Source organism: Chiloscyllium plagiosum, unplaced genomic scaffold (genome assembly GCF_037043375.1).
Source record: "Chiloscyllium plagiosum isolate Xiang-an unplaced genomic scaffold, Cpla_swu_hap1 HiC_scaffold_28, whole genome shotgun sequence".
Taxonomy (NCBI): domain Eukaryota; kingdom Metazoa; phylum Chordata; class Chondrichthyes; order Orectolobiformes; family Hemiscylliidae; genus Chiloscyllium; species Chiloscyllium plagiosum.
This window is the reverse complement of record NW_028270166.1, coordinates 460100-482093: the sequence shown is the minus strand read 5'-3', so window position 1 is coordinate 482093 and position 21994 is coordinate 460100. Positions and strand designations below refer to the sequence as shown.

Here is a 21994-nt window from a genome sequence, read left to right as displayed (position 1 = left end):
CTTGTACACCTCTCTCAAGTCACCTCTCATCCTTCTTTGTTCCAATGAGAAAAGCCCGAGCTCCCTCAACCTTTCTTCATAAGACATGCCCTCCAGTCCAGGCAGATCATGGTAAATCTCCTCTGCACCCTCTCTAAAGCTTCTACATTCTTCCTTTAAAGAGGTGACCAGAACTGAGCATAACCTCATGGCAATCCCCCTGCTAATGAAAGCCAACACGCCATATGCCTTCTTAACAAACCTATCAAGCTGGTTGGCAACTTTGAGGGGTTTATGGACATGGACCCCAAGAGCCCTTTGTTCCTTCACACTGCCAAGAATCCTACCTTTAACCCTATATCTAGCATTCAAATTTGACCTTCCAAAGAGAATGACTTCACACTTTTCCAGGTTGAACTCCATCTGCCACTCATCAGCCCAGCTCTGTATCCTGTCAATGTCTCGTTGCAGATTCCTGAAGAAGGGCTTATGCCCGAAACGTCGATTCTCCTGTTCCCTGGATGCTGCCTGACCTGCTGCGCTTTTCCAGCAACACATTTCCAGCTCTGATCTCCAGCATCTGCAGACCTCACTTTCTCCTCAAAAATGTCTCGTTGCAACCTACTACAACCCTCCACGCTATCCACTACTCCACAAACCTTCGTGTCATCGGCAAACATACTAACCTACCCTTCCACTTCCTCATCCAAGTCATTTATAAAAATCACAAAGAGCAGAGGTCCCAGAACCGATCCCTGTGGAACACCACTGGTCACTGAGCTCCAGGCTGAATACTTTCCCTCTACAACCACCCTCTGACGTCTATGGACCAGCCAATTCTGCATCCAGACTGACAGGTTTCCCTTTATCCCAGGCCTCCTTACTTTCTGAATCACCCTACCATGGGAACCTTATGAAATGCCTTGCTGAAATCCATGTACACCACATCCTTCATCTACCTGTTTTGTCAAAGATTTGCCCCTCACAAAGCCACGCTGACTATCTCTAATCAAACTATAGTTTTCCAAGTAATGATAAATTGTGTCTCTCAGAATCTTGTGATGTAAGACAGATTGGTTTGTAATTCTCAGGATTGTCCCAATTCCCTTTCTTGAACAAGGGATAACAATAACATTTTCCAATCATCTGGCACTACTCCAGTGGTCAGTGAGGATGCAAAGATCATCACCAAAGGCACAGCAATCTCTTCCCTCTCTTCCTGTAGTAACCTTGGATCTATCCTGTCTGGCCCGGGGGTTTATCTATCCTTATGTTTTTCAAAATTTTCAGCACTTTGTCCTTCCTCACATCAACCTGTTCGAGCATATCAGCCTGTTTCACGCCATCCTCACAAACGTCAAGGTCCCTCTCAGTATTGAATACTGAAACAAAGTATTCAGTAAGGATCTCTTCTAGCTCCTCCAACATTCAGGTGTAAGTTCTCTCCACTATCCCTGATAGGCCCGACCCCTAATCTGGCCATTCTCTTGTTCCTCACATCAACATAGAATGCCTTAAGGTTTTCCTTAGTCCTACCCACTAAAGCTTTCTCATGCTCCCTTCTGGCTCTCCTAAGTCCATTCTTCAGTTCCTTCCTGGCCCCCTTGTAACCCTCTAGAGCCCTGACTAATCTTTGTTTCCTCAATCTTAAGGAAGCTTCCTTCTTTCTCTTGACTAGGTATTTCACATCCCATGTCATCCAATGTTCTTTCAAGAAACTACCATTTCTTTCTTGCCTCAGTGGGACAAACCTGTCCAGCACTATCAGCAGATGCCTCCTAAACGACCTCCACATTTCTGTTGTGCATTTCCCTGAGATCATCTCTTCCCAATTTAGGTGCCCTAGTTCCTGCCTAATAGCATTGTAATTCCCCTCCCCAATTACTTTCCCATACTGTCTGCTCCTATCCTTCTTCATGACGATAGTAAAGGTCATGGAGTTGTGCTCACTATCACCGAAATGCTCTCCCCCCAAGAGGTCTGACACCTGGCATGGTTCATTGCCAAGACCAAATCCAATATGGCTTTCCCTCTAGTTGGCCTATCTATATATTGCATCAGGAACCATTCTGGACACACCTGACAAAATCTGCTCCATCCAAACTATTTGAACTAAGTAGGTTCCAATTAATAATAGGAAGTTGAAGTCACCCATGACAACAACCCTGTTACTTCTACACTTTCCAAAATCTGCCTCCCAATCTGCTCCTCTGTGTCTCTGTTGCTATTAGGGGGGGCCTATAGAAAACTCCCACTAAAGTGCCTGCTCCTTTCCTGACTTCCACCCATACTCACTCTGTCGACAAACCCTCCTCGACACCCTCCTTTTCTGCGGCTATGATACTAGCCCTGACTAGCAATGCCATTCCCCCACCTCTTTACCTTCCCCCCTATTCCTTTTGAAACATCTAAACCCTGGAACATCCAACAACCATTCCTGCCCCTGTGATATCCAAGTCTCTGTAATGGCCACAACATCATAGTTCCAAGTACTGATCCATCCTCTGACTTTGTCACGCTTATTCCTGATACTTCTTGCATTAAAATAGACACACTTCAGCCCATCACACTGACTGCATCTTTGCCCTATCGAGTGCCTATCCCTCCTCACAGACTTTCTGCATGTTGTGTCTGGCTGTTTACTAACTACTCCATCATCTGATCCGTAACTCTGCTTCCCACTCCCTCTGCCAATGTTGTTTAAATCCTCCTGAAGAGCTCTAGCAAACCTCCCGCTCAGGATTTTGGGGCCCCTCCAGTTCAGGTGCAACCAGCCATTCTTGTACAGGTCGCACCTTCCCCAGAAGATATCCCAATGATCCACATATCTGAAGCCTCCCTCCTACACCAGCCCTACAGCCACATGTTTATCTGCACCTGCTCTCTGTTCCTAGCCTCACTAGCCTGTGGCACCGGTAGCAATCCTGAGATTACTACTCTGCCTGTCCTGCCTTCTAGCTTCCAACCTATCTCCTTATATTCTCTTTTCAGGTCCTCCTCCCTTTCCCTAGTTATGTCATTGGTACCACAACTTCTGGCTGCTCTCGCTCCCCCTTAAGAATCCTGTAGACATGATCAGAGACATCCCTGACCCTGGCACCCGAAACGCAACACAGAATCTTCTGTCTGTTGCTCTCGTGATTGGATCTCCTACCACCATCACTGTCCTATTCTTCCCTATTCCCTTCTGAGCCACAGAGCCAGGTTCACAGAACATAGAACATTTCAGTGCCCTTCAGCTCTTGGGGTTGCACCAACCTGTGGAACCAATCTGAAGCCTATATTAGATTAGATTCGATTAGATTACTTACAGTGTGGAAACAGGCCCTTCGGCCCAACAAGTCAACACCGCCCCGCCGAAGCGCAACCCACCCATACCCCTACATTTACCCCTGACCTAACACTACGAGCAATTTAGCATGGTCAATTCACCTGACCTGCACATCTTTTGGATTGTGGGAGGAAACCGGAGTACCCGGAGGAAACCCACGCAGACACGGGGAGAACGTGCAAACTCCACACAGTCAGTCGCCTGAGGTGGGAATTGAACCTGGGTCTCTGGCGCTGTGAGGCAGCAGTGCTAACCACTGTGCCACCGTGCCGCCCAAATGTAGAATATCCTACACTATTCCATTTTCATCCATATGTTTATCCAATGACCATTTAGATGCCCTTAATGTTGCCGAGTCTATAGAACATAGAACATAGAACATAGAAGAATACAGCGCAATACAGGCCCTTCGGCCCTCGATGTTGCGCCGATCCAAGCCCACCTAACCTACACTAGCCCACTATCCTCCATATGCCTATCCAATGCCCGCTTAAATGCCCATAATGAGGGAGAGTCCACCACTGCTACTGGCAGGGCATTCCATGAACTCACGACTCGCTGAGTAAAGAACCTACCCCTAACATCTGTCCTATACCTACCCCCCCTTAATTTAAAGCTATGCCCCCTTGTAATAGCTGACTCCATACGTGGAAAAAGATTCTCACTGTCGACCCGATCTAAACCCCTGATCATCCTGTACACCTCTATCAAGTCACCCCAAAACCTTCTTTTCTCCAATGAAAACAACCCCAAGTGCCTCAGCCTTTCCTCATACGATTTTTCTACCATACCAGGCAACATCCTGGTAAACCTCCTCTGCACCCGTTCCAGTGCCTCCACATCCTTCCAATAGTATGGCGACCAAAACTGCACACAATACTCCAGATGTGGCCGCACCAGAGTCTTATACAACTGCAACATGACCTCAGTACTCCGGAACTCAATTCCTCTACCAATAAAAGCCAGTACGCCATATGCCTTCTTCACCGCACTATTTACCTGGGTGGCAACTTTCAAAGATTTGTGTACATGGACACCAAGATCCCTCTGCTCATCCACACTACCAAGTATCCGTCCATTAGCCCAGTACCCCATCTTTTTGTTACTCTTACCAAAGTGAATCACCTCACACTTAGCTACATTGAACTCCATTTGCCACCTTTCTGCCCAGTTCTGCAGCTTATCTATATCCCGCTGTAACCTGCCACGTCCTTCCTCACTGTCTACAACTCCTCTGACTTTCGTATCATCCGCAAACTTGCTCAACCAACCTCCTAACCCCTCCTCCTGGTCATTTATAAAAATGGCAAACAGCAATGGTCCCAAAACAGATCCTTACGGAACACCGCTAGTAACTGCACTCCAAGATGAACCTTTACCATCAACTACTACCCTCTGTCTTCTTCCAGCCAGCCAATTCCTAATCCAAACCTCCAACTCACCCTCAATGCCATATCTCCGTATTTTCTGCAGTAGCCTACCATGGGGAACCTTATCAAACGCCTTACTAAAATCCATATATACCACATCTACCGCTTTCCCCTCATCAACCTCCTTCGTCACCTTTTCAAAGAATTCAATAAGGTTTGTGAGGCACGACCTGCCCTTCACAAAACCATGCTGACTATCCTTGATCACATTATTCCTATCCAGATGTGCATAAATCCTATCCCTTACAATTCTCTCTAAGACTTTGCCCACAACAGAAGTGAGACTCACCGGCCTATAGTTACTAGGGTTATCCCTACTCCCCTTTTTGAACAAGGGAACCACATTTGCTATCCTCCAGTCTTCTGGCACTACTCCTGTAGACAAAGAGGACATAAAAATCAAGGCCAATGGCTCTGCAATCTCCTCCCTTGCTTCCCAGAGAATCCTAGGATAAATGCCATCAGGCCCAGGGGACTTATCTATTTTCACCTTTCCAGAATTTCCAACACCTCTTCTCTACATACCTCAAAGCCATCCATTCTACTTAATTGTGACTCAGTATTCACATTGACAACAATGTCCTGTTCCTGATTGAATACTGACGAAAAGTATTCATTCAGTGTCTCCCCAATTTCTTCAGCCTCCACACGCAACTTCCCACTACTATCCTTGACTGGACCTATTCCTACCCTTGTCATTCTTTTATTCCTGACATACCTATAGAAAGCCTTAGGGTTTTCCCTAATCCTACCAACTAAGGACCTTTCATGTCCCCTCCTTGCTGCTCTTAGCTCTCTCTTCAGGTCCTTCCTGGCTACCTTATAACTCTCAAACGCCCCAATTGAACCTTCATGCCTCATCTTTACATAGGCCGCCCTCTTCCATTTAACAAGGGATTCCAATTCCTTATTAAACCATGGCTCCCAATAGTATATACAGCATCTGCAATCACAGCATCCACCGTATATTAAAAACTGTCCTAGAATTTATATAGGGGAATAGAGAAATGGCAGAAAAGCTAAATGATTACAGGCAGTGCATTCCACGTCCCTACTCCTGTCTGAGTAAAGAAACTACCTCTGACATCTTTTTTCTCAATTGGTGATGGCTAGCATAATGTCCCCTCGGACTAGCCATCACCATCTGAGGAAAAAGTCTCTCCCTGTCCACACTATCTAACCCTCTGATTATCTTACATGTCTCAATTAAGTCACCTCTCAATCTTCTTCTCTCTAACATGGCAGAAATCATCCTCTGTGACTTTTCCTTGTTAGGTCAGTGTAGTATTACAGTGGTGGAAAGGACGATGGATGAGGACTTGCCATCTGAGGTAGTTTGGGCTGAGGTTAGGAATAGGAAAGGTGAGGTCACCCTGTTAGGAGTCTTTTACAGGCCTCCTAATAGTCCTAGAATCATTGAAGAAAGGATAGGGAAGGTGATTCAGGAGATGAGTGACAGTAATAGGGTGGTTGTTATGGGGGCTTTAACTTTCCTGATATTGATTGGGAAAGCTATAGCTCAAGTTCGTTAGATGGGTCAGTGTTTGTTCAATGTGTGCAGGAGAGTTTCCTGACACAATATGTAGACAGGCCAACAAGAGGTGAGGCCATACTGGATTTGGTTCTGGGTAACGAACCAGGCCAGGTGTTAGAATTAGAGGTAGGTGAGCACTTTGGGGATAGTGACCATAATTCGGTGATTTTTACTCTCGTGATGGAGAGGGATAAGTGTGTACTACAGGGCAAGAGTTATAGCTGGGGTCAGGGAAATTATGATGCGGTGAGGCATGACTTAGGATGTGTGGCTTGGAAAAGTAGACTCCAAGGCAAGAGTGTAAATGATATGTGGAGCTTGTTCAAGGAGCAACTATTGAGTGTCCTTGATAATTATGTACCTGTCAGGCAGGGAGGAAAGGGTCGTGCGAGGGAGCTGTGGTTTAATAAGGAATTGGAATCCCTTGTTAAATGGAAGAGGGCGGCCTATCTCAAGATGAGACGTGAAGGTTCAATTGGGGCGATTGAGAGTTATAGGGTAGCCAGGAAGGACCTGAAGAGAGAGCTAAGAGCAGCAAGGAGGGGACATGAAAGGTCCTTAGTCGGTAGGATTAGGGAAAACCCTAAGGCTTTCTATAGGTATGTTAGGAATAAAAGAATGACTAGGGTAGGAATAGGTCCAGTCAAGGATAGTAGTGGGAAGTTGCGTGTGAAGGCGGAAGAGATTGGGGAGACACTGAATGAATACTTTTCGTCAGTATTTACTCAGGAACAGGGCATTGTCGTCGATGTGAATACTGAGTCACAAATAAGTAGAATGGATGGCTTTGAGGTATGTAGAGAAGAGGTGTTGGAAATCCTGGAAAAGGTGAAAATAGATAAGTCCCCTGGGCCTGATGGCATTTATCCTAGGATTCTCTGGGAAGCAAGGGAGGAGATTGCAGAGCCATTGGCCTTGATTTTTATGTCCTCTTTGTCTACAGGAGTAGTGCCAGAAGACTGGAGGATAGCAAATGTGGTTCCCTTGTTCAAAAAGGGGAGTAGGGATAACCCTAGTAACTATAGGCCGGTGAGTCTCACTTCTGTTGTGGGCAAAGTCTTAGAGAGAATTGTAAGGGATAGGATTTATGCACATCTGGATAGGAATAATGTGATCAAGGATAGTCAGCATGGTTTTGTGAAGGGCAGGTCGTGCCTCACAAACCTTATTGAATTCTTTGAAAAGGTGACGAAGGAGGTTGATGAGGGGAAAGCGGTAGATGTGGTATATATGGATTTTAGTAAGGCGTTTGATAAGGTTCCCCATGGTAGGCTACTGCAGAAAATACGGAGATATGGCATTGAGGGTGAGTTGGAGGTTTGGATGAGGAATTGGCTGGATGGAAGAAGACAGAGGGTAGTAGTTGATGGCAAAGTTTCTTCATGGAGTGCCGTCACTAGCGGTGTTCCGCAAGGATCTGTTTTGGGACCATTGCTGTTTGTCATTTTTATAAATGACCTGGAAGAGGGGTTAGAAGGTTGGGTGAGCAAGTTTGTGGATGATACGAAAGTCGGAGGAGTTGTTGACAGTGAGGAAGGATGTGGCAGGTTACAGCAGGATATAGAGAAGCTGCAGAGCTGGGCAGAAAGGTGGCAAATGGAATTCAATGTAGCTAAGTGTGAGGTGATTCACTTTGGGAAGAATAACAAAAAGATGGGGTACTGGGCTAATGGTCGGATACTTGGTAGTGTGGATGAGCAGAGGGATCTTGGTGTCCATGTACACAGATCTCTGAAAGTTGCCACCCAGGTAAATAGTGCGGTGAGGAAGGCATATGGCGTACTGGCTTTTATTGGTAGAGGAATTGAGTTCCGGAGTCCTGAGGTCATGATGCAGTTGTATAAGACTCTGGTGCGGCCGCATCTGGAATATTGTGTGCAGTTTTGGTCACCATACTATAGGAAGGATGTGGAGGCACTGGAACGGGTGCAGAGGAGGTTTGCCAGGATGTTGCCTGGTATGGAAGGAAGATCGTATGAGGAAAGACTGAGACACTTGGGGCTGTTTTCATTAGAGAAAAGAAGGTTTAGGGGTGACTTGATTGAGGTGTACAAGATGATTAGGAGGTTAGATAGGGTTGACAGTGTGAACCTTTTCCCGCGTATGGAGTCGGGTATTACAAGGGGGCATAGCTTTAAATTAAGGGGGGGTAGATATAGGACTGAAGTTAGGGGTAGGTTCTTCACTCAGCGAGTCGTAAGTTCATGGAATGCCCTGCCAGTAGCAGTGGTGGACTCTCCCTCATTATGGGCATTTAAGCGGGCATTGGATAGGTATATGGAGGATAGTGGGTTAGTATAGGTTAGGTGGGCTTGGATCGGCGCAACATCGAGGGCCAAAGGGCCTGTACTGCGCTGTATTCTTCTATGTTCTATGTTCTATGTTCTATGTCATTGCCCCCCTGCACCCCCTCCCCACCAACAGTATTTATTCTTGTGGGGAATGGCCATAGGCTCTCCCTGCACTTTCTGCCTATTCCCATTCCCTTTCCTGATGGTCACCCAGCTCCCTTTGTCCTGTAACTTAGGTGTAACTACCTCCCTATAACTCCTCTGTATCACCCCCTCAGCTTCCTGAATGATCTGAAGTTCATCCAGCTCCAGCTCCAATTCCCTCATGCGGTCTGTGAGGAGCTGGAGTTGGGTGCACTTATTGCAGATGAAGTCAGCAGACACCAGGGGTGACCCTGACCTTCCATATCCTGCAAGAGGAGCATGCAACTGCCCTAGCTTCCATGCTCTCTGCTCTAAATTACCAAGAGAGATTGAATAAATGAAAAAAAACAAAAACAATTACCTTGCCAAGTCTCCACACACAGTCTATATTTTTGGTTAGAGAATGAGAACGGGTGGGAGACACGGGTGTTGTGTCTCGGGTTTAACCACAGCCCGAATATATCTGTTCATGTACCCAGCAGTTCCCATGTCTGCGTCCACTCCCACTCAGCCTATTCACGAATTAAGAGGAAAGAAATTACCTTCCTGGCAGCCCCCTGTTCCTCACTCTCACCGTTCCCACTGCAAAGTCTTCTTCACTGACCACAACACCTTCAATTTTGGTGTCATCTGCAAACATGCTAACCATATCTCCTATGTTCACATTCAGATTGTTCATATAAATGACAAAAAGGAGTGGACTGAGCATGGATCCTTGTAGCATACCATTGGTCACAGGCCTCCATTCCCAAAATCAATCCTCCACCTATTGATGCTTATTTCCTTCAAGTCTTCATTCTCCCTTGCCAACTGGATCTCTAACTCTGGGAGATAGTTTCTGTTATCCTCAGTGAAGACAGACACAAAGTAATCATTTAGCTTTTCTGCCATTTCTCTATTCCCCTTTATAAATTCTAGGACAGTTTTTAATATACGGTGGATGCTGTGATTGCAGATGCTGTATATACTATTGGTACTGTACATGCTGTGGGTATTGTATACTCTATAGTTGTTTCGAGGAGAAAGTGAGGACTGCAGATGCTGGAGATCAGAGCTGAAAATGTGTTGTTGGAAAAGCGCAGCAGGTCAGGCAGCATCCAAGGAACAGGAGAATCGACGTTTCGGGCATAAGCCCTTCTTCAGGAAGGGCTTATGCCCGAAACGTCGATTCTCCTGTTCCTTGGATGCTGCCTGACCTGCTGCGCTTTTCCAGCAACACATTTTCTACTCTATAGTTGCTGTCAATATTTTGTTATAGTCCAACAGGTTTAATTGGAAGCACACTAGCTTTTGGAGCGTCGCTCCTTCATCAGGTGATAGTGACACAACCACCTGATGAAGGAGCATCGCTCCGAAAGCTCATGTGCTTCCAATTAAACCTGTTGGACTATAACCTGGTGTTATGTGATTTTTAACTTTGTACACCCCAGTCCAACACCGGCATCTCCAAATTGTGGTCAATATTTTGGTATACATAATGAGCATTGTGTATACTGCAGGTACTGTCTATACTGTTGGTTTTGTACATGTGTTTTGTATATTCTATGGGTATTGTATATTTTGTAGGTGCTAGGGTTGAGAGTGTGTTGCTGGAAAAGCACAGCAGGTCAGGCAGCATCCGAGGAGCAGGAGAATCAATGTTTTGGGAAAAAGCCTTTCATCAGGAATGTTGGTATTCCCGAACGTTGATTCTCCAGCTCCTTGGATTCTGCCTGACCTGCTGTGCTTTTCCAGCACCACACTCTCGACTCTAATCTCCAGCATCTGCAGTCCTCACTTTCTCCTATTGTGTAGGTGCTGTCTATACGCTAAGCGTTATAAATGCTGTGGATTTGCTGATGTGAGGCAGTTGGCAGGTTCCCCAGTTTTGAGAGGTTTGGAATGAAACTAGAGGAAATGTTTTCTGTTGTTTTTGCCACTTTTCCACAATCATATTAAATCATTGAGAGAGATTCTTCTTCCAGCAAGAAGCTACTCTCTGAAAACTTCATTTTAATAAAGGCCTCAAAGCAGCAAAACAAGCCTGACCACAACCCCTCCCTGCAATTGAGAGCTAGCTGCTCACAGTTTCCTGTCGCACAGCAGCAAGCTGCTTCCTATAAAGGACAGGACGGCTGCCGGCACCTTCTCACAGGCCCAGTTCCTCTCTGTTTTCTGACCACCCTCCCTCTACAATCTTTCCAACTATCCTCTCTGCTGCTTCCCCACCCCCCACAACTCCCACCAAAAATACACTTTGGACTGTGCTCTCTGTACCCTTGCCTGCTCCCCTCCACCCCAACAATCTCTCTCTCTCTCTCTCGCTAATTCAACTACCCCCTCTCTGCTTCTCTCTTCTCCCTCCCCCAGCCTCCCTTTACTGTGGAAGATTCAATGCCAGAGAAGCTGTGAGATGCTAGACAGCGAGTGATGTTTTTTTGTGTGAGTGAATGGAGCCCTGAGGCAGTCAATAATCTTTTGTCAGTGAGAGAGAGAGAGCGCCTGGGTACGAGAGTCAGTGCAAGCAAAAGAGGGTGTGAGAGACAGAGGCAGAGAGAGTGACTGTGATAAAGAGAGAGAGTGTGTGTGAGAGAGTGAATAGAGACACAAAGAATTCAGTCAGTCATGCTGTCATCAGCAAACACTTGGAGACCTGGGCACTGAGAAGAGGCAATAATGGGATCCTGATTTAAAAAACACACCGAGGGGACGTCTACGTTCAACGTCCGAATTGATGTTTGTTTGGAACCAGGGAAGTGCTGATCAGGATCATGTCTGACCCCAGCTACTGGATGGGGCTCCCCAACTATAAGGGCCATTCTGTGATGGGTGCACTGCTGCAGCGCTCAAAGAGGTAGGTTTTCCAGTGAATATTCAAATATTTATTGTTAATTGGTGCCCACCCACTCCCTCCCAGCAACTCTGAACTCACTTTACCAATTGCTTCTGACAAATGGGAGAATGCCATTCAGCCCCTGACTGTTCTATACAGGGGTAAATGCTGTTTTTGCAGTAATTGTAAGTCTATGTTTACTATTTCAGTAACAGATACTCCAAGTTTGTTGACATAATGCAATGTGAACAGGAGTCTTAGATGAGATCTTGACTTAATTTCCAAGAGATGGAAACTACATATAAACTGACTCATATCTAATGACAGCGCCTCACCCTAACTCTTTTAATGCTGTCTGTTTGTCCTCTTTTAGCCAATTCTTTATTTCTGTCTGAAATAACTACACAGATGCCAATATCCTGTCACCAAGTCACTTGTGCACAGTATACTAGCTGTAGCCAAGCTAGCTTGGAGTCAGTCCGGGCAGGTTCCCTGGTTATATTGGTCAGCCAGGGCATTCCTGATTGACCCAGGTTAACAACCCCAATCAAAGACCTCATTGCCAAAAGGATCCAGCTGGTTCCATTCACTTCATTTTCTCAACAATTTTCTCTCTGTTATTTCTATCTTTAAGTTTTGAGGGTCTTATTTTTGACTACAAATCACACTGTAGGATTTGAACACAAAGAAGAAGGCCTACACTCTCCTTAAGCAGTCTCTCGAGACTGAGGATGAATTTCCTCCACCAGGGAGTTGTGGGTCCTGAGGTAATTTGCTTTGTGGCTCCTCAGTCCCTGCCACAAATGAGGAAGGAGGGTGATGGCAGACATGGTGTAGAGCCTGTTCCTTTGGCGGTTTGTGCTTGGCCGCCATCTTGGCCAATTAGAGCCACCTGACTTAGTGAAGACTGTGCTGGAGATCATAGCAGATCAGGCAGCATCCATAGAGAGAAAGCAAGCTAATATTTTGTGCTTAGATTACTCTTCACCAGACTCTGAGTTGAGTCACCTAGACTCAAGACATTAGCTTGCTTTCTCTCCATGGATGCTGTGTGACCTGCTGTCATCTCCAGCACTTTATCTTTTCATGTATAGATTCCAACATCTGCAGTAATTTGCTCCTGAATTAGATAGGACTTTTGCAAAGCTTCTTCTGCAGTGTGGCCTGGGGCTAGAGATTTCCATAAGTCAGTGAAGAAATAGCATTTTTCAGGGAGGCATCAAAGATGCTCCTCAAGTGTTTCCTTTGCTACTCCTGAGAAAGGACACACTGTCAGAAGATCAGTGCTGAGGGAGTGCTGCACTGCCAGAAAGTCAATACTGTGGGAGTTCTGCACTGTTGGAGGGTCTGTACTGTGAGGGTGCTGCACTGCCGGAGGGTCTAAACTGTGGGAGGGCTGCACTGTTGGAGGGTCTACACTGTGCAGGTGTTGCACTGTCGGAGGGTCTATACTGTGGGAGTGCTGCACTTTCGGAGGGTCTGTACTGTGGGAGTGCTGCACTGTTAGACGGTCTATACTGTGGGAGTGCTGCACTGTTGGAGGGTCTGTACTGTGGGAGTGCTGCACTGTCAGTCTATACTGTGGGAGTGCTGCACTGTCGGAGGGTTTATACTGTGGGAGGGCTGCACTGTCGGAGGGTCTGTACTGTGGGAGTGCTGCACTGTCAGTCTATACTGTGGGAGTGCTGCACTGTCAGTCTATACTGTGGGAGTGCTGCACTGTCGGAGGGTCTGTACTGTGGGAGTGCTGCACTGTCGGAGGGTCTGTACTGTGGGAGTGCTGCACTGTCGGAGGTTTTATACTGTGGGAGTGCTGCACTGTCGGAGGGTCTGTACTGTGGGAGTGCTGCACTGTCAGTCTATACTGTGGGAGTGCGGCACTGTCGGAGGGTCTGTACTGTGGGAATGCTGCACTGTCAGCGGGTCTGTACAGTGGGAGTGCTGCACTGTCGGAGGGTCTATACTGTGGGAGTGCTGCACTGTTGGAGGGTCTGTACTGTGGGAGTGCTGCACTGTCGGAGGTTGTGTACTGTGGGAGTGCTGCACTGTCAGACAGTCTATATAGTGGGAGTGCTGCACTGTCGGAGGGTCTATACTGTGGGAGTGCTGCACTGTCAAAGAGTCAGTACTGAGGGAGTGCTGCACTGTCGGAGGGCCGATACTGTGGGAATGCTGCACTGTCAAAGAGTCAGTACTGAGGGAGTGCTGCACTGTCAGAGGGTCTATGCTGTGGGAGTGCTGCACTGTCAGAGGGTCTATACTGTGGGAGTGCTGCACTGTCGGAGGATCTATACTGTGGGAGTGCTGCACTGTCAGAGGATCTATACTGTTGCAGTGCTGCACTGTCTGAGGCTCTATAATGTGGGAGTGCTGCACTGTCGGACGGTCTATACTGTGGGAGTGCTGCACTGTCGGAGGGTCGAGACTGTTGGAGTACTGCACTGTCGGACGGTCTGTACTGTGGGAGTGCAGCACTGTCAGCGGGTCTGTACTGTGGGAGTGCTGCACTGTCAGAGGGTCTATACTGTGGGTGTGCTGCACTGTCGGAGGGTCTGTACTGTGGGATTGCTGCACTGCCGGAGGTTCTATACTGTGGGAGTGCTGCACTGTCAGAGGATCTATACTGTTGCAGTGCTGCACTGTCTGAGGCTCTATAATGTGGGAGTGCTGCACTGTCTGAGGGTCTATACTGTGGGAGTCCTGCACTTTCTGAGGGTCTATGCTGTTGGAGTGCTGCACTATCTGAGGATCTATGCTGTTAGAGTGCTGCACTGTCGGAAGGTCTATACTGTGGGAGTGCTGCACTGTCGGCGGGTCTGTACTGTGGGAGTGCTGCACTGTCGGAGGGTCGAGACTGTTGGAGTACTGCACTGTCGGACGGTCTGTACTGTGGGAGTGCAGCACTGTCAGCTGGTCTGTACTGTGGGAGTGCTGCACTGTCAGAGGGTCTATACTGTGGGTGTGCTGCACTGTCGGAGAGTCTGTACTGTGGGAGTGCTCACTGTCAGACAGTCTATACAGTGGGAGTGCTGCACTGTCAAAGAGTCAGTACTGAGGGAATGCTGCACTGTCGGAGGGTCTATACTGTTGGAGTGCTGCACTGTCGGAGAGTCTATACTGTTGGAGTACTGCACTGTCGGACGGTCTGTACTGTGGGAGTGCTGCACTGTCAGCGGGTCTGTACTGTTGGAGTGCTGCACTGTCGGAGTGTCTGTACTGTGGGAGTGCTGCACTGTCGGAGGGTCTGTACTGTGGGAGTGCTGCACTGTCAGACAGTCTATACAGCGGGCGTGCTGCACTGTCGGAGGGTCTATACTGTGGGAGTGCAGCACTGTCAAATAGTCAGTACTGAGGGAGTGCTGCACTGTCAGAGGGTCTATACTGTGGGAGTGCTGCACTGTCAGACGGTCTATCCTGTGGGAGTGCTGCACTGTCGGAGGGTCTATACTGTGGGAGTGCTGCACTGTCGGAGGGTCTATACTGTTGGAGTGCTGCACTTTCAGAGGGTCTATACTGTGGGAGTGCTGCACTGTCAGAGGGTCTATACTGTGGGAGTGCTGCACTGTCAGACGGTCTATACTGTGGGAGTGCTGCCTTGTCGGAGGGTGTGTTCTCTGGGACTGCTGCACTGTCGGAGGGTCTATACTGTGGGAGTGCTGCACTGTCAGACGATCTATCCTGTGGGAGTGCTGCACTGTCGGAGGTTCTATACAGTGGGAGTGCTGCATTGTCGGAGGGTCTGTACTGTTGGAGTGCTGCACTGTTGGACAGTCTATACTGTGGGAATGCTGCACTGTCAGACGATCTATCCTGTGGGAGTGCTGCACTGTCGGAGGTTCTATACAGTGGGAGTGCTGCAATGTCGGAGGGTCTGTACTGTTGGAGTGCTGCACTGTTGGACAGTCTATACTGTGGGAGTGCTGCACTGTCAGACAGTCTATACAGCGGGCATGCTGCACTGTCGGAGGGTCTATACTGTGGGAGTGCTGCACTGTCAAATAGTCAGTACTGAGGGAGTGCTGCACTGTCAGAGGGTCTATACTGTGGGAGTGCTGCACTGTCAGACGATCTATCCTGTGGGAGTGCTGCACTGTCGGAGGTTCTATACAGTGGCTGTGCTGCACTGTCGGAGGGTCTATACTGTGGGAGTGCTGCACTGCCGGAGGGTCTAAACTGTGGGAGTGCTGCAGTGTTGGAGGGTCTACACTGTGCAGGTGTTGCACTGTCGGAAGATCTATACTGTGGGAGCTCTGCACTTTCGGAGGGTCTGTACTGTGGGAGTGCTGCACTGTTAGACGGTCTATACTGTGGGAGTGCTGCACTGTTGGAGGGTCTGTACTGTGGGAGTGCTGCACTGTCAGTCTATACTGTGGGAGTGCTGCACTGTCCGAGGTTCTCTCCTGTTGGAGTGCTGCACTGTTCGACAGTCTATACTGTGGGAGTGCTGCACTGTCGGAGGGTCTATACTGTGGGAGTGCTGCACTGTCAAAGAATTAGTACTGAGGGAGTGCTGCACTGTCAGAGGGTCTGTACAGTGGGCGTGCTGCACTGTCTGCGGGTCTATACTGTGGGAGTGCTGCACTGTCAAAGAGTCAGTACTGAGGGAGTGCTGCACCGTCAGAGGGTCTATACTGTTGGAGTGCTGCACTGTCTGAGGCTCTATAATGTGGGAGTGCTGCATTGTCGGAGGGTCTATACTGTTGGAGTACTGCACTGTCGGACGGTCTGTACTGTGGGAGTGCTGCACTGTCAGCGGGTCTGTACTGTGGGAGTGCTGCACTGTCAGAGCGTCTATACTGTGGGTGTGCTGCACTGTCGGAGGGTCTGTACTGTGGGAATGCTGCACTGTCGGAGGGTCTGTACTGTGGGAGTGCAGCACTATGAGATGGTCTGTACTGTGGGAGTGCTGCAGTGTCTGAACGTCTATACTGTTGTAGTGCTGCACTGTCAGACAGTCTTTACTGAGGGAGTGCTGCACTGTCGGAGGGCCCATACAGTTGGAGTGCTGCACTGTCGGAGAGTCTATACTGTGGGAGTGCTGCACTGTCAGACAGTCTATACTATGGGAGTTCTGCACTGTCAAAGTGTCAGTACTGTGGGAATGCTGCACTGTCAGAGGGTCTATGCTGTGGGAGTGCTGCACTGTCAGAGGGTCTATACTGTGGGAGTGCTGCACTGTCGGAGGATCTATACTGTGGGAGTGCTGCACTGTCAGAGGATCTATACTGTTGCAGTGCTGCACTGTCTGAGGCTCTATAATATGGGAGTGCTGCACTGTCGGACGGTCTATACTGTGGGAGTGCTGCACTGTCGGAGGGTCGAGACTGTTGGAGTACTGCACTGTCGGACGGTCTGTACTGTGGGAGTGCAGCACTGTCAGCGGGTCTGTACTGTGGGAGTGCTGCACTGTCAGAGGGTCTATACTGTGGGAGTGCTGCACTGCCGGAGGTTCTATACTGTGGGAGTGCTGCACTGTCAGAGGATCTATACTGTTGCAGTGCTGCACTGTCTGAGGCTCTATAATGTGGGAGTGCTGCACTGTCTGAGGGTCTATACTGTGGGAGTCCTGCACTTTCTGAGGGTCTATGCTGTTGGAGTGCTGCACTATCTGAGGGTCTATGCTGTTAGAGTGCTGCACTGTCGGACGGTCTATACTGTGGGAGTGCTGCACTGTCGGCGGGTCTGTACTGTGGGAGTGCTGCACTGTCGGAGGGTCGAGACTGTTGGAGTACTGCACTGTCGGACGGTCTGTACTGTGGGAGTGCAGCACTGTCAGCTGGTCTGTACTGTGGGAGTGCTGCACTGTCAGAGGGTCTATACTGTGGGTGTGCTGCACTGTCGGAGGGTCTGTACTGTGGGAGTGCTCACTGTCAGACAGTCTATACAGTGGGAGTGCTGCACTGTCAAAGAGTCAGTACTGAGGGAATGCTGCACTGTCGGAGGGTCTATACTGTTGGAGTGCTGCACTGTCGGAGGGTCTATACTGTTGGAGTACTGCACTGTCGGACGGTCTGTACTGTGGGAGTGCTGCACTGTCAGAGCCTCTATACTGTGGGTGTGCTGCACTGTCGGAGGGTCTATACTGTTGGAGTGCTGCCTTGTCGGAGTGTCTGTACTGTGGGAGTGCTGCACTGTCGGAGGGTCTGTACTGTGGGAGTGCAGCACTATGAGACGGTCTATACTGTGGGAGTGCTGCAGTGTCTGAAGGTCTATACTGTTGTAGTGCTGCACTGTCAGACAGTCTTTACTGAGGGAGCGCTGCACTGTCGGAGGGCCCATACAATTGGAATGCTGCACTGTCGGAGAGTCTATACTGTGGCAGTGCTGCACTGTCGGAGGGTCTATACTGTGGGAGTGCTGCACTGTCAGACAGTCTATACTATGGGAGTTCTGCACTGTCAAAGTGTCAGTACTGTGGGAATGCTGCACTGTCAGAGGTTCTATGCTGTGGGAGTGCTGCACTGTCAGAGGGTCTATACTGTGGGAGTGCTGCACTGTCAGAGGATCTATACTTTTGGAGTGCTGCACTGTCGGAGGGTCTATGCTGTGGGATTGCTGTACTGTCGGACGGTCTATACATTGGTAGATCTGTACTGTCGGACGGTCTATACTGTTGGAGTGCTGCACTGTCAGAGGGTCTATACTGTGGGAGTGCTGCACTGTCGGAGGTCCTATACTGAGGGTGTTCTGCACTGTCAAAGGGTCTGTACAGTGGGAGTGCTGCACTGTCAAAGAGTCAGTACTGAGGGAGTGCTGCACTGTCAGATGGTCTATACTGTGGGAGTGTTGCACTGTCGGAGGATCTATATTGTGGGCGTGCTGCACTGTCAGAGGGTCTATACTGTGGGAGTGCTGCACAGTCGGAGGGTCTGTACTGTGGGAGTGCTGCACTGTCAGAGGGTCTATACTGTGGGAGTGCTGCACTCTCGGAGGTTCTATACAGTGGTCGTGCTGCAATGTCGGAGGGCCTATACAGTGGCAGTGCTGCACTGTCGGAGAGTCTATACTGAGGGAATTCTGCACTGTCGTAAGGTCTAAACTGTGGGCTTGCTGCACTGTCAGACGGTCTATACTGTGGGAGTGCTGCACTGTCGGAGGGTCTGTACTGTGGGAGTGCTGCACGGTCAGATAGTCTATATAGTGGGAGTGCTGCACTGTCAGAGGGTCTATACTGTTGGAGTGCTGCCTTGTCGGAGTGTCTGTACTGTGGGAGTGCTGCACTGTCAGAGGGTCTATACAGTGGGAGTGTTGCACTGTCAGAGGGTCTATACAGTGGGAGTGTTGGACTGTCAGAGGGTCTATACTGTGGGAGTGCTGCACTCTCGGAGGGTCTATACTGTTGGAGTGCTGCACTGTCAAAGAGTCAGTACTGAGGGAGTGCTGCACTGTCAGAGAGTCTATACTGTGGGAGTGCTGCACTGTCGGAGGGTCTAAACTGTGCGATTGCTGCACTGTCAGACGGGCTATACTGTGGGAGTGCAGCACTGTCGGAGGGTCTGTTCTGTGGGAGTGCTGCACTGTCAGACAGTCTCAACAGTGGGAGTGCTGCACTGTCAAAGAGTCAGTACTGAGGGAATGCTGCACTATCAGAGGTTCTATACAGTGGTCGTGCTGCAATGTCGGAGGGCCTATAGAGTGGCAGTGCTGCACTGTTGGAGGGTCTGTACTGTGGGAGTGCTGCTCTGTCAGACAGTCTATACAGTGGGAGTGCTGCACTGTCGGAGGGTCTATACTGTGGGAGTGCTGCACTGTCAAAGAGTCAGTACTGAGGTAGTGCCGCACTGTCAGAGGGTCTATACTGTGGGAGTGCTGCACTGTCAGACAGTCTATACTGTGGGAATGCTGCACTGTCGGAGAGTCTATACTGAGGGAGTGTTGCAATGTCGGAGGATCTATATTGTGGGCGTGCTGCACTGTCAGAGGGTCTATACTGTGGGCTTGCTGCACTGTCGGAGGGTCTAAACTGTGGGATTGCTGCACTGTCAGACGGTCTATACTGTGGGAGTGCAGCACTGTCGGAGGGTCTGTTCTGTGGGAGTGCTGCACTGTCAAAGAGTCAGTACTGAGGGAATGCTGCACTATCAGAGGTTCTATACAGTGGTCGTGCTGCAATGTCGGAGGGCCTATACAGTGGCAGTGCTGCACTGTCGGAGAGTCTCTGCTGAGGGAATGCTGCACTGTCGGAGGGTCTATATTGTTGGAGTGCTGCACTGTCGGAGGGTCTATACTGTGGGAGTGCTGCACTGTCGGAGGGTCTATACTGTGGGAGTGCTGCATTGTCGGAGGGTCTATACTGTTGGAGTGCTACACTGTCGGGCGGTCTGTACTGTGGGAGTGCTGCACTGTCAGCGGGTCTGTACTTTGGGAGTGCTGCACTGTCAGAGGGTCTATACTGTTGGTGTGCTGCACTGTCGGAGGGTCTGTACTGTGGGAGTGCTGCACTGTCAAAGAGTCAATACTGAGGGAGTGCTGCACTGTCAGAGAGTCTTTACTGTGGGAGTGCTGCACTGTCGGAGGATCTGTACTGTGGGAGTGCTGCACTGTCAGAGGGTCTATACTGTGGGAGTGCTGCAGTGTCTGAAGGTCTACACTGTTGTAGTGCTGCACTGTCAGAGGGTCTATACTGTGGGAGTGCTGCCTTGTCGGAGGGTCTGTACTGTGGGAGTGCTGCACTGTCAGAGGGTCTATACAGTGGGAGTGTTGCACTGTCAGAGGGTCTATACTGTGGGAGTGCTGCACTCTCGGAGGTTCTATACTGTTGGAGTGCTGCACTGTCGGAGGTTATATACTGTGGGAATGCTGCACTGTCAGACGGTCTATACTGTGGGAGTGCTGCACTGTCGGAGGGTCTGTACTGTGGGAGTGCTGCACTGTCAGACAGTCTATACAGTGGGAGTGCTGCACTGTCGGAGGGTCTATACTGTGGGAGTGCTGCACTGTCAGAGGGTCTATACTGTGGGAGTGCTGCACTGTCAGACGGTCTGTACTGTGGGAATGCTGCACTGTCGGAGAGTCTATACTGAGGGAATCCTGCACTGTCGGAGGGTCTATACTGTGAGAGTTCTGCACTGTTGGAGGGTCAATACTGTGGGAGTGCTGCACTGCCAGAGGGTCTATACTGTGGGAGTTCTGCACTGTCGGAGCGTCTGTACTGTGGGAGTGCTGCACTGCCGGAGGGTCTATACTGTGGGAGTGCTGCACTGTTGGAGGGTCTACACTGTGCGAGTATGCACTGTCGGAGGGTCTATACTGTGGGAGTGCTGCACTGTCGGAGGGTCTATACTGAGGGAGTGCTGCACTCTCGGAGGGTCTATACTGAGGGAGTGTTGCACTGTCGGAGTATCTATATTGTGAGCGTGCTGCACTGTCAGAGGATCTATTTCGTGGGAGTGCTGCACTGTCAAAAGGTCAGCACCGACGGAGTGCTGCACTGTCAGAGGGTGTATACTGTGGGAGTGCTGCACTGTCAGAAGGTCTATACTGTTGGAGTGCTGCACTGTCGGACGGTCTATACAGTGGGAGTGCTGCACTGTCGGACGGTCCATACTGTGGGAGTGCTGAACTGTCGGTGGGTCTATACAGTGGGAGTGCTGCACTGTCGGAGGGTCTATACAGTGGGAGTGCAGCACTATGAGATGGTCTATACTGTGGGAGTGCTGTAGTGTCTGAGGGTCTAAACTGTTGTAGTGCTGCACTGTCGGACGGTCTTTACTGAGGGAGTGCTGCACTGTCAGACGGTCTATACTGCCGGAGTGCTGCACTGTCGGAGGGTCTATACTGTGGGAGTGCTGCACTGTCAAAGTGTCAGTACTGTGGGAATTCTGCACTGTCAGAGGTTCTATACAGTGGGAGTGCTGCACTGTCAGCGGGTCTATACATTGAGAGTTCTGCACTGTCGGAGGGTCTATACTGTGGGAGTGCAGCACTATGACACGGTCTATACTGTTGGAGTGCTGCACCTCCGGAGGGTCTATACTGTGGGAGTGCTGCACTGTCAGAGGGTCTATACTGTTGAAGTGCTGCACTGTCAGAGGGTCTATGCTGTGGGTTTGCTGCACTGTCGGACGGTCTGTACTGTTGGAGTGCTGCACTGTCAGACGGTCTATACAGTTGGAGTGCTGCACTGTCAGAGGGTCTATACTGTGGGAGTGCTGCACTGTCAAAGAGTCAGTACTGAGGGAGTGCTGCACTGTCAGAGGGTCTATACTGTGGGAGTGCTGCACTGTCGGAGGGTCAATACTGTTGGAGTGCTGCCTTGTCGGAGGGTCTGTTCTTTGGGAGTGTTGCACTGTCAGACAGTCTATACAGTGGGAGTGCTGCACTATCAGAGGGTCTATACTGAGGGAGTGCTGCACTGTCGGAGGGTCTATACTGAGGGAGTGTTGCACTGTCAGAGGGTCTATACAGTGGGAGTGTTGCACTGTCAGAGGGTCTATTCTGTGGGAGTGCTGCACTGTCAGAGGGTCTATACTG

At 49.5% G+C, this 21994-nt stretch overlaps 1 protein-coding gene across 5 annotated transcripts in view; it reads left to right on the top strand.

Annotated features, from left to right (window-relative positions):
* Positions 1-21994, top strand: part of LOC122565068 (microtubule-associated serine/threonine-protein kinase 3-like) — a 334201-nt gene that overhangs the window by 22959 nt on the left and 289248 nt on the right. For 4 of the 5 annotated variants that reach the window (XM_087975853.1, XM_087975855.1, XM_087975854.1 and 1 more), the window contains exon 1: positions 10825-11542. The exons of the other annotated variant lie outside the window; for it this stretch is intronic. In XM_087975853.1, coding sequence (XP_087831979.1) covers positions 11460-11542 — 83 coding nt within the window. In that variant the 5' untranslated portion in view covers positions 10825-11459. Of the gene's footprint in view, positions 1-10824; positions 11543-21994 lie in introns of those variants that run through there. 5 annotated transcript variants of the gene reach the window in all.